Source organism: Mesoplodon bidens (genome assembly GCF_964165515.1).
Source record: "Mesoplodon bidens genome assembly, chromosome: 10".
Taxonomy (NCBI): domain Eukaryota; kingdom Metazoa; phylum Chordata; class Mammalia; order Artiodactyla; family Ziphiidae; genus Mesoplodon; species Mesoplodon bidens.
The window spans coordinates 13633077-13646183 of record NC_138172.1 but is presented as its reverse complement, the minus strand read 5'-3'; the positions used below and the strand labels follow the sequence as shown (position 1 = coordinate 13646183).

At 36.2% G+C, this 13107-nt stretch overlaps 1 protein-coding gene across 7 annotated transcripts in view; it reads left to right on the top strand.

Annotated features, from left to right (window-relative positions):
* The window catches only part of CNTN4 (contactin 4), a 560752-nt gene that overhangs the window by 227724 nt on the left and 319921 nt on the right, over positions 1–13107 (top strand). For all 7 annotated transcript variants that reach the window (XM_081245077.1, XM_081245074.1, XM_081245075.1 and 4 more), the window contains 2 exons: positions 3946–4072; positions 11151–11326. In XM_081245077.1, coding sequence (XP_081101203.1) covers positions 3946–4072; positions 11151–11326 — 303 coding nt within the window. The remainder of the gene's footprint in view (positions 1–3945; positions 4073–11150; positions 11327–13107) is intronic.

Genomic DNA, 13107 nt, shown 5'->3' with positions numbered 1-13107 from the left:
TCAGTGGTCTGGCGTCTATGAGATTATATCTGCGTTTCTGACTACCTGGCTGCTTCCCCCATCCTTCTTCTTAACGATGATTTTTGAGACTTCCCGGAAGCATGAAAGATCCTTGCCTTCTCCTTTCCTGAGAGATCCCTAAAAACAATGTGAGCCCATTCCGCTAACTTCTCCAAGGCAGGGGAGCACCACCGTGACTTTTCACCCTATTGGTAATCCCAAAGTAAAAACATCAATCTGAACAGCCTGTCATTTAAAGAAGATGAGATTCATTACATATAAATAAAGGGTGGTTATAGCAGGAATGTTGTGTGTATCAAGTGAAGATAAGATTTTACTACAGGGAGGTGGACTAGTGGGTTTCCCTGAGGATACCTCTTCAATGGGGTGCAGCCCTGGGGGTTCTCACAATTAGCTTCTTGAGTTGAACTATGATTGTTCTAAGGGTTATTTTATACAGCTTTAGTCCCAGAGTTTGACAAGTCCATCCATTTTCTTTGTGTGGGTCAGTTTTATAGTTTTCTGTTCCTGGCTTCTTATCTCTCAACTATTAGTCCAAACATGTGCTAAAATTCCTTCTGTAAATGTTTTCAAACAAGAATTTGTTGGTTAAACTTTGCTTAAGAGAGAAAGGCTAAGGGTGGGTCTAAAGCCAGTGTTGGTTGGTGTTCTGCTCTTAGGAAATGGAGAGCTCGGATCAGAAGGGTCTGTGTTAGTACTTCTCAAATTTCAGTGTACAAAAGAATCCCTCAGAGAACCAGGTTAAAAGGCAGATTCATGGACCCCAGATTTTTCTGGTTTAGTCAGTCTGGACTGGGGTTTAAAAAAATAAGCATGCCGTAATTACAATGCAGGTGGCCCACAGACCAACACTGAGGTGTATTGGCTTATTTATCCTTTCCTCTGTTGCTTTCTGAGATGCTCCTTTACCTCACAGGCTGAAAAATCACGGCCACTCCACTAGTTGCATAGGACAACTTACTGTGATAAAGGAAAGGGTGAAGTTAATCTTCTCAGCTTTGAAAATAGCAAATGCAAAGTGTTTTGTGTATACCTTCAAGCCACTTGAAAGTCACTTTGTGGCTCCTACACACGGATAGAACAAACTTAGTGGTGCCTTGCTCCATGTTGCATTTGAGAATGTCAGTCTCAGGGCTGTTTAACCCAGGCACCTCAAGGTTTGGAGGAAATAAAGCAACTCTTTAACTCATTTTTCTTAAAATATTGGTAACCCTGGTCTTAAAGGTATTAAAGTTAGGATATCTGTTTTCTACACCTGGATAGCAACTTTCTAAAATCTCTCCCTCCATCTTTGTGAAACCAAATAGTTCATGCTTGAAAGGCTGTGGATTTCCTTAGATGAGAACTGAAATGCTGGTCCCTTTATGCTAATGTTAATTTCTAGGCAGTGAGCTTGGTTAACCAAGAGAAAATAAAAACTTCAGATGAAATGTGTCATTTATAGCAAATGCAAAGCATCATTATTATCAATTCTTGTTACAAAATACACAGAAAAAATATCCTTTTTGTTATTTAAATATGGCATGGATACATTGAGAAATAGTACAGATGTTAATCCAAAGTCTCTCAGCTGCATCCTGGATAATCATTATTATGTTTTATTCTTATTTGGAATTACTAGTAACAGACTGTGTATTTCTGTATGAAATTCAAATCAGGGAACACCAATGAACTGCAATGTTTGATATTATATATATATACACACATAATTTTGGAATTGAGACAACAATAGAAATATATTTCTCTCTTAAAGAAAAATCTACCAAACTTGCTGCTGTGTTAGTGATCTTGATGAGTATTGTTTGTCACTTAACTAAATATGCTAAAAATTCACCTAATTCTTCAAGATTGAATTGAGCTAACTGTTGACCAGTATCTAAATTTGTTTTGAAAATAACTGTCATTGAAAATCTGAAATGTAAATACGCAGGTTTTGAAATATCTAGCTTTAAACGACCAGTGTTTTAAAAAAAAATACTTTTGTGTACTTTTACTCCGTGCTTTTATTCTGTGTTCTTTGGTAAATACTGTTTTCTTTGTTTAACTCTCTAATTAGCCTGAGATTGTATACATGGACTGAGGAGAGAGGGTGGTGGTAGTAATATAATTCATGACATCTTTGAATGCAAATATCATGTGTATGTGCATGTGCGTTTATGGGAAAGTTTTCATGGCTTCTTCTTCACCCGTAACCAATGTAGAACCACTGAGTGAGTCCAACGCTGTTATTTTATAGATGAGAAAATTGGGGCATAGAGAGACTAGGTGGTTCTCCATAGGTCATGGAGTTAGTAGCTGACACAAGGCATTGAACCTCAGTTCCTAGTCTTTCTGAACCCATATCCTGCTTATTCTCTCAACAAGGTCATTGGCTGTCCCCATTCCTCTAAAATTCTGTTTGATTTTCTTGTGTCCTTAATTTTTCTTCTATCCCAACCTCAACATGCGGAGTTTTTAAAGCCCGGATTAAAAACCTTAAAAGAAATGACTTTACCATGTTTCACCTAGATCCCCAAATCGGCTTTCTTCTTTTTCCTCAGTCCTGATTCACCTGAATGAGTTCAGTCTCATCCTATCACCTATCAACAGAAAGCTGGTTATGAAGGTTTTCCAGGATAGCAGTTAAAATTCACAGCCATCAAAATAATCACATATAAGGGGAAAATGGATTGTCAGCTCCAGGGCGCTACTCAGTATCACTTTACATCATAGACCCTGGCCCTCTGTCTCAAAATTTGTTAGGCAGTGCCTAAATCAGCTGACTGAATACATTAAAAAGTGAAAAAATACATCAGATAGAAAAAATCCTTATTGACCATCTTTGATGTATAAGCTACTGTAGTTATTACTACAAGACATGCAAAAATGGGTAAGATACAGTCATGCTCTCGAGCTTACAGTCCAAAGAAGGGGAAAGAAAGGTACAAATGCATTTAGTAGAAGAAGATGTGTCCACAGAGAAATATGGATATAATTTGTGAATCATGTGGTTAAAGGAAGACCTGAGGGTCTAGAAAAGCCTTCTAGGAAAAAAGGGACTAGACTGTAAAGAATGAAAACCACCTTCATGGTATGCGTGGTCAGGTGCCTTTTGACCAATATTTATTATGTGTTTACTATAGAAGCATATGTACTCTACACTGCTACTTCAAATCTAGTTTGTGGATTATTCCATTCTTTGAGCTTTGTTGCTGCTCCATGACAAAATAAGTTTTATGCATTTACTTTCTGTTACTGAGAGAAAGAATTTAGAAACTCATACCTCTTTGAACTTGGTATAGACCAGTCTGGGTTTTACTGAACTCATGTGCTTAGTCAGTCCCAGCTGTGTGATACTTGCACAAGTATCCATCTATGGGTCCATAACAGGTTGAAAAAAAACAAACTGTTAATTTACCACACATAATTTGAGAATCATGAACTCTAGGTTATTCTTTATTTACCTACATATCCAATTTAAGAAAGTTTTGTACATATTTTAGCCGTACACTGCTGCTTCTCCTTATTAATGTATTTACGAAATCATCATTGCTTGCTTCCAACTATAGTATCCCATTACAGAGCAGAGACATTCTAACTTTGTGACATTAGACAGTCTTCCAGGATGACAGCAGCATAAAAGGCCAGGCTAAAGACCGGTGGAACAATAAGAAGTGGAGGAGAGAAAAGGGAATGCCAAGCCGTTCAGTGTCTGGAAGTTGTTGGTAAAAATAAGTCGTCAATATGAAATAGGAGAGTCCATATCTCCACTTCATAATTCCAAAGATTATTCTTCAGTGGGAAATTTCATCCAGAGGCTGGAACGAATCTGTTGTGTATTTTTTTTGTTACTTTACCTCTTTTATTTTCATTTTGTTGTTATTTCCTGTCATTGTCCCTATTTGGAAGATGTTCATTTTTGGACATTTTCTCTTCTTATTTCAGATGACTACACACTGCATGGCCCAATTTTCATTCAAGAACCAAGTCATGTAATGTTCCCTTTGGACTCTGAGGAGAAAAAAGTGAAGCTCAGTTGTGAAGTTAAAGGGAATCCAAAACCTCATATCAGGTTTGTTGACTTAAAAGCATGTGCTCTCATGCATATACTTTCTATTATTAAACAACAAATATTTATGGAATGCTGATTACATAAAGAGCTTTTAGATCGGCATCACTGGATATCCTGAGATGCTAAAGAGATGCTCGTGTTCATGAAAAGTTTAGTACCCAGCTTCTGTTTCTGGCAGTACCAGGAATTAAATATCCTGATTGACTATCTCACTGAAAGCCTTAACATTACTTAACAACATATTTTTTTAAATACCTTTTTTAAAATGCATCAATAAACTGGTAGGAAAGAAAGAAATATTTAGTAAGTGGGTTTTGAACCCAGGGAAGAAAAGTGAACACTGAAAGCAGTTTTTACCTTGAAGAACTATGTGAACTGCAGCTTTGGATTTTGCAGTTTCACAGGGGACTAGGGTCACAAGACAAAGCCTAGACTCAACCAGAAGGAGAGTCTAACATGAGAACACCTTCCAGAATAGACCTGGGACCCAAGGGCTACATTCTTACCGTGAATGTAATAAGAAGTAGCCTTGCCTCCCAAAGGACTGAAAAGCAAAAGTAATTGCCTGTTTCAAACCTTGGTGTTAAGTGGTTTTAATAACAGATGAGACGCAGCTGAAAGGAGAATTAGTAAAGTGCAAGATATATATGAAGAAATCGTCTAAAAGCAGCAGAAATGGATAAAGAGGTGTTCCTCTTTATCCAAATATGAGAGAGAGAGAGAAAAAAGAGATTAAGAGAAAATGTTTACACATATCTAATCAGTTCCATAAGGAAAGGAAAAAAAAAATGAGGCAGAGGCAATATTTAAAGAGAAGGCTAAGAATTTCCCAAAGGTAATTAAACATTCAAAGCTACAGACTAAGTAAGCCCAGTGAATTTTAAGCAGTGCAAATAAAAATAAAGCCCTGTCTAGAATTATCATGGAGAAACAGCAAAACACCAATCTTAAGACATGATCATAAAAATAGGCCAAAGTTGTAATACAGCTAACCTTCAAAGAGATGACAGACCAACAGCTGACTTCTCAATAGCAACAAAATAATCAAGACAGAAGACAGAATCTTCAATATGCTGAGAGAAATTAGCTGTCAAATTTTTGTATAGCAGAAGTACTTTTTAAAAAGGAGAAGAAAGTAAATGTGTTTTCAGACAGACAGAAACTGAAGTTTGACTCCAGCAGATCCTTACTAAAGAAAATGCTGAAAGATATACTTTAAGCAGAATAAAAATGATCCCAGGTATACTGTCTTAGATATAAGAAGGAATGATAAGTAACACAAATGGTAAAGGTTAATATTTCCATATAAAAATCAATTGCACTAAACAATAAAAATAATAAAAACAATACTGTATTGTGAAGATTAAAAAAGAAAAGTTAAAAGTCCTGATAATATTAGAAATAAATTGAGAAGATATATACTGCACAGTGGATCATCCATGTGGTTAAAAAAAAATGAAATAAAGTTGTATCCCTACCTCACAGGGTTCACACAGATCAAATCCAAGTGAACAGAAGACCAACATGGGAAATTTACAAAACTTTTAAAAGGAAATAGGCATACATATTTATGACTTTGGAGGGAAGAAAAAACTTTTCAATAATGACAAAAAGCACAAATCATAGAAGAAAATATTTAACTTCACTAAAATTAAGAATTTCTGTTTAGCAGAATATACTGGGATGGGTAAAATTATAAGTTTCCAACTGGGAGAAGATATGTTTAATACGTATTATTTGCAAAGGATTAATATGTAAACTATTTAAAGAATTTCCACAAATCAAAAAGTAAAAAACAAGTAACCTAATAAAAACATTTCCAAAAGACTTGATCAGACACTTCTTAGAAAAGAATATCAAATATCCATTAATCATATAAAGAGATTATCAGTGTATATTAAAATATACAAATTAAAACTAAAACGACACACTCTTTCAAACCCACCAAATTGACAGAAATTTAGAAGAGCAAATTTAACATAATATAAATAATATACATAAATATAACCTGGCATATTCATACACGGTAACCCCATGCAACAGTGAAAATGAATGAATTATAGCTACAAAAACATGATGGATCACAGGAACGTAATTTTGAGTAAACAAAGCAAGTCATAGAAGAATGCAAAGTTTATAATCCCGTATTTACTAAGTTCAAAGGCAGGTAAGATGGAGTAGTTGTTTAAGGATACTAACATACATGATAAAATCATAAATTCAAAGGAATGAAAAAGCCAAAATTCAAGATTATAATTAACCATTGAGACAAAAGTGATTGGAAACAAAATGGAAATAGGAGACTTCAAGAGTAATAATATTCCTTTTCTTAAACACAGATATTTATTGTCTTGAGATTCTTTATATAATTTACATACATCTTATAAATATTATTTTACCTCTATTCAGATTTAATGATGAAAACCTTAAGCTAATAACCAATATGTAGTAGTATGTAAAAACCAAAAGAGTATATGGCACATGTGTCATAGTTTAGGGGAGGAGGAAATTGGAGTCGCCCGGGGGGCACAGAAGTGGAATTTGAACTGAGGTAGGTATTGATAGTTTTCAAATTGGCAGAGGGCAAGGGACATCCCATACAGGATGGTGGTATTAACGTAGTGGAAATTGTTTTAGAGTTTAGCTTGTGTGCTCATTCATTCATCAAACATACCTTTATTCATCAGACCACCCCAGTGTTTTTCAAACTGTGAATTCCAGGGTCCAAGGAGTTGACTCAGGAATTACCTGGGGTGAGTTATTACGGAGTTTCTAACCAAGATTCCATCATGGTATCTCTGCTTTGAACTAGGATATATATTAGTATTCTGAAAAATACATCCTCTAGGAAAGCTGTTTAAACCACTACATTAAAGCAGCTGCACTGTTCATGTCCAAGTTCTAGGGCATTCTGGAGGAAAGAAAGTCTGCTTCAGGATAGAGAGGGAAGGTATCAGAGAAAGTTTCACAGAAAAGGAGATATTTAAGTGAATTTGGAGGGCTAAAGACCTTTTGTCATAGGGATAAAAAAAGGAAGTACATTCCAGAAAGAAAAAAAAAAACTCTCTAATGGACCATATAATTAGGGTGAACATGTAATTTATCATCCAAACCAGCACACTTCTGAGAGCAAAAGGCCACTGTTAATAATTATTCCAGGAGGACAGGTGTAAACCCAGCAACGTCCTGGATAAATCAGAATATGTAGTTATTCTCCCTATAATATGTTGAATTCAAGGCTAAATCAAACATTTTTAAATGCTTTACGTAGTAAAATAAATAAATAAATGCAAGAGGCAAAGGTGCCTACATACATAAATGATGAGTTAAATGGCCCCAGTTTTTAGTACATCGCCAAGTATAAGTTCAGATGTTAGCCATAAATGAGAACAAATTTTGCAGCAGAATTTGGCAGGTTGCTGCTTTGTTTTTCCCCAAACTCTGACCTTTAATTAACATTGCTTTTGTAACATTGTGTTTCTAGATATAGGGGCTTGCTTTGTTATTTAAAACAAGCAGAGGAACAGAAACCTATTATGTCTTTAAAGATTGCCGGGAAAAGCTGAGAAGAAAACTTCTAATCAAATGCACTAGCAGTTGGTTGCAGTGTACTTCACTTTCCTTTATACTTTTGGTAGTTTCTCTGTGATGAAATAGCTGATTGGTACCTGGGAGCTAAAAACTCCCTTTTGTAGAAGGAAAGAAAAACAGAAAGAATGGAGATATCAGGTATTTTCAAACATCTTTCTGGCTGAACTTTTTCAGTCTTCAGGCTGACTTTGAGGGGAGGAACCCCTAGGAGAAATTCAAGGTGAGTTCTTCATGGGGATCTTCGCCATTAGGTTTTCCCTCAGATGCCCCGACTGACCTCTCTTCTTTGTGTTTATTCCCTGAACGGAGCCTTCTCTTTTCATTGTTTCCTGCCCCTCAGTTTTGAAAGGATTGACCCAGACCCAGAAAAACTTAAGAAGTTTTGACTTGTGCCCACTTTACTTGTATTAAAGTTCCTGAAGGACATGTGACATTACTTATGGCTGTCAGCCTCCATTTCCCGACGGAAAGAATGGTCAAGTACTTGGTGGAAATACTTTTGCTGTGAAGTTTGTATTCAGCTTGGTTTGCAGACAACAAATTTCAAGTCAGAAAGGTCCTGCCCCTTCTTCAGTGCCAAGCTGAAACAGTGAACAAAGAGAGAGGGTTTTGTTACAACACATCCCATAGACAGCTTCCCAGCAAGGTCTGAAAAATGGTACCTTACAGAGCTTCACAGTATCAGTGTTTGGTCATGCACAACCTCACTCTCTGGAGAGAATGAGGTTGTGATTCCCTGAATAATTCAGAAATCAGCTTACAAGACTCACCCATGTCCTGGCCCTTGGGAAAATCTCTTTGTGTCAAATGAGCATCGCCTCTATATTACCAGTTCTTAAAAGACTCTTCAGACATTGAAAATGAATTGTGAATGTTTTCAAGACTGTCCAGGAATTGTGAATGTTTTCAAGACTGTTTCAGTATGGAATAAGGAACTTAACACAGTGCACATTCAGTTGGAATGAACAGTGACTGCATCGCAATAAAACTTGGTATAGTGCTGTGTAATGGAGACTCAACTGCGTTTCACAACAAGCACCTTATTTTCTAAATATTCCGTTTTCCTTTGCTATTTGTATGTAAAAACGGGTAATAAAGTAGATTAATGGAATTTCTGCAGAGCATTCTGGTTGAGATGACGAGTGTAGACAAACCTGCAGAAGTGTTCTCATTATCTCTACGAAGACTTTTCTAAAAAGGCTCACGTGATCCCATTCCTAAATTCCACTCTCTGCAGCTCACATTAGATTGCAATTTCCTCTTTGAGTTCTTATACTTGTCATATTAAATTGCTCGACTCTCATTTGAAGTGAGAGTTATGACAGAGATGTGACCAGCTGACTCAAAAAAATGTCTAGGGCAGGCAGTCAGCCCTGGAGATTAATGAGCATATAGACCTGCTGGGATGTAACCCAGTCGTTCTCTTTTTATTGCTTATTACTTTCTTGTCTGTGTCAGAACACAGAATTACTGTCAAGCTTAAGAACAATGTCAGTTTCTAATACCCATCTTCTTATAAAAAAACACATAAAGAGCTATGTCCCATTTCCTGATCTGGCCCACCTTTCCCACGCCTCATGTTTCCATATTTTCACCTTTCAAAGACATAGATGTGAACAAACGTACACTGCTGTGCTGTGGTGGGCTAGGATGCTTCTTAAATTGTGTATGCTCAAAGCTAAAATATCCAGCCAAGAAGTAAAATATTTAGTGAAATACCACAAGTCTTTATTGAGCACACTGAGTGTCAAGTTCTAGGTTACTAAAGGGAGACTACGAGAGTGGTATAGGCAAATTATCTAAGGTGAAGGCAGAATTCCTACCTAAACAAGTAAGGAGAATTCTGTAGGAGTTTGGGGGAAGCTTTGATTTATCCTGACTAGGAATATTGAGGAAGACTTCATTAGAAGAGGTGTAGTTGAAGATTGACTTTGAAGTGTAAGAGACGTCTTGGTGGAAAGAAAGCACTCATTCTTTAAATATGTTTCTGATGATACCCAGTGTCCAAAATCTTGAAACTAACTGGCCTTCATTTTTTTCATTTAAATCCTTTTGCGTTATGCATACCAGCCCTAGTACCCCAGAATGTTATAAGAGGAAACACAATGAGTATGTATATTCACACACACATTTAAATAGTGTTTTTTTACCGTTTGAAGGAAGTAAGATCACTATTTCTCATTCTTTATGCCTGTTATTGCTTCCAATCAATTTCCTTTATGGTCTAGTGTTGCCTTATTTTTGGCCTCCCAGTGTGAACGCTACTAGGAGACGGTTGATAATTCAGATACTCCGAATATGCTATATTCATTACCTGATACTTTATGTAGGATTGTGGGGAAGGAAGAGAAAAAAAGATAATCATTGTTTTGTATTAGTTCAAAAGTTTGTACGTATTAAAACAACTTACTGAAATGCAGTTTGGTTAAAATAAAGTCTCTGGAATGTTATTGGCTGTTTAAAAAAAAAAAAAAAGGAGATCTTGTTACTAAAGCTTTTCTGTTTAAATGTGTGAGTCCCATTAAAACTAATTTATTGGGCCAGGCCTTATACTCAGATACATAGATGATCCAAGTAAACAAACAGAAAAGCAAGAAAACCCTCTTTGTGTCTGTTACCTAATGGCCTGATCTACAGTTTATTGGGCTGGTTGATTGATGTTTGAGTGCTGGTAGCTAAGGAGATCTTCAAAGTGATCCCTGGTGAAGGCTAGTTTGGTTCCTAAGTTAACTCTAGATCAATGGAATTCCTCTGCTTTGTAGTCAGCCATTTCAGTCATATTAAGGACCAAATCAAAGCAACTCTGCAATTTCATCAGATACTCAGCAATCTACTGGAAAATGGTGTATTCTGTCATCTGTATAGACCCATTTAAAGAATGACGGCAGGGCTTCCCTGGTGGCGCAGTGGTTGAGAGTCCGCCTGCCGATGCAGGGGACACGGGTTCGTGCCCCGGTCTGGGAAGATCCCACATGCCGCGGAGCGGTTGGGCCCGTGAGCCATGGCCGTTGGGCCTGCGCGTCCGGAGCCTGTGCTCCGCAACGGGAGAGGCCACAACAGTGAGAGGCCAGCATACAGCAAAAAAAATAAAATAAAATAAAAAAATAAATAAATAAAGAATGACGGCAAACCAGAAAAAGGACTTTTACTGAGGAGTGCTGTTTGAAGGAAGTTGTACAAGATGCTATGGGAAATTTCCCAAAAAAAAAAGGGAAGTGTCTGTAGCATTGTAAGTAGTCACAAAGACAAGTGTTAAAAGTTTAATATCTTGTTTACTTTAAAAGGACCTGCTCTTTTAAAGCACATCTATGGATCTATGTTGACACCATTGCTGGGTAGAGCTTTTCTAATTTTTTTTTTTTTACCATGGTTAAAAATCAGTCACAGATGATATTTCATGTGATTCATAGTTTTTATATATTTTAGACAACTCAGAATTATTGATTAATATTACAAGGCTTTATCTACTGGCATTTTTATACTATAGGTGGAAGTTAAATGGAACAGATGTTGACATTGGTATGGATTTCCGCTACAGTGTTGTTGAAGGCAGCTTGTTGATCAATAACCCCAATAAAACCCAAGACGCTGGAACGTACCAGTGCAGAGCAACAAACTCATTTGGAACAATTGTTAGCAGAGAAGCAAAGCTTCAGTTTGCTTGTAAGTAGCAATTATATCCTGCTGCAAATGTGACTTTGAGTTTTTGTGCCTTGTACCAATCAGCCTTTAAAACAGCTTATCTTAAAAAACCAAACAGATTTTACTTTGTCATGTTGATCTTCTTTACCCTTTTTTCATATTTGCAAAATATCTTTCATTGTAGGGTAAACTGTAAATCTGAATGGGAAGATGTATTCTTCTGCTTTTATAAGGGTTGAGATAGTTTGACTGTATGATAATTTGGTTATATGATGCTCTATACACATAAATTCACATACACTCAAATTTATACACATATAAGTTTACATGTACAACAAATTACACACACAGACACACACACACATTTTAAAGAGAGTATGTATAAGCAAGCAGTTGAATTGCCAGTAAGTTAATAGTCAATGTGACAAGCGATTTAGCCATAAAGCTCACAGTTGGAAAAGAAAAAAGCTTGGTAGTCTCTTAATCCTATAATTCTCTAATACTTTTTCTTATTTGAAGGAAAAGGAAAATTTTAAAAGCAACTACAAAAAACAAAAAGTAGAGGCAATCAAAGCTTTACCTTTTATATTTCTGGTTTAGAACATTTAAAAAACAAATTGCCATCTTTTAAGACTACCAGCTCATGAAAGTTCATGAGCATGTGAAAGATAGTGGAATTTAGAAATAGCAAGTTGAAAATAAAATCCACAGGCAAGAGCAGTGAGTACACATTTGAGTATAGACACCTTGAAGGATTGATGTTCAGCTGTATTTTTAAGGGTTTATGTATTTGCCTATGATTATGTATTTCCTCGTGTAAAATCCCAACTCATATAGCAGTGCATGAATGTCGAAGCTTTCCTAATTACAAAGTCTGTTGGCAGTAACACTGTAGGATATTCTCATTAACAAAATCCTCTCCAGAAACTCAATATCAAATATACCTAATATTCAGTACTTAATTTCTTATTGCTGTTTGGTGGCATTTTTATTAGTTGAGAAATGAATTTTCTACGTATTAGGTATATATGGGATACCAGGCTTATTTTCTTTGTGAATGTCTTCTGCAGTAGTCTTCCAAATAATCTAAGGTGAGCAGAAAAATAGGAGGACATGTCTGATTGAGTGCTACAGAACCAAAGTGTTTATTTCTTTTGGTTTAACACAAATGTGGTATCTATATTTTTAACAAATAGATTTTGTTGGATTCATTTTAGAAAATAATCATAGACTCTCAGAGTAGGGAAATCTCTGTATTCAATTACTCTTGTACTTCATCGATTTTTGGATTTCACAGCGTAGGAAATTTTTTAAAAAACAGTAACAATAACAGGAACAGAAAAGAGATTAACATAGCATTAACAACCTTTTGCTTTTCTAATTTATGACATTTCAAAAACAAATTACTAACTCTTAAGGCTCTCCTTTTGTAGAAGTCCAGGCATTTCTACTACTAAAAATATTGGAAAGATAGAATCTCATATGCAGGGATAGTCATTTAAATAGAAGAGTTTAGCCAAAGTAAAAGCTATACCACTCGTTTTGTGGTTGAGGTGCCTGAGTTCGGAATCCACCCTGCTTATCCCACTTCCTGCGCCTAACATCCTGCCACCCTCAGAATCGTCAGCTGATAAGCATTCAGCTTGAAAAATTCTGAAGATAGAGAGCTCACCTTTTCATCACAAAGCATCCTGACCCGTGATTGCTGTAGTTATTGAAAAGCACAAAAACAAGCGCAATATCTCTTCCTTAAAATTGGGCTAAATTGGGCTATCACCTTCACTCCCAGTGCTTACTCTATG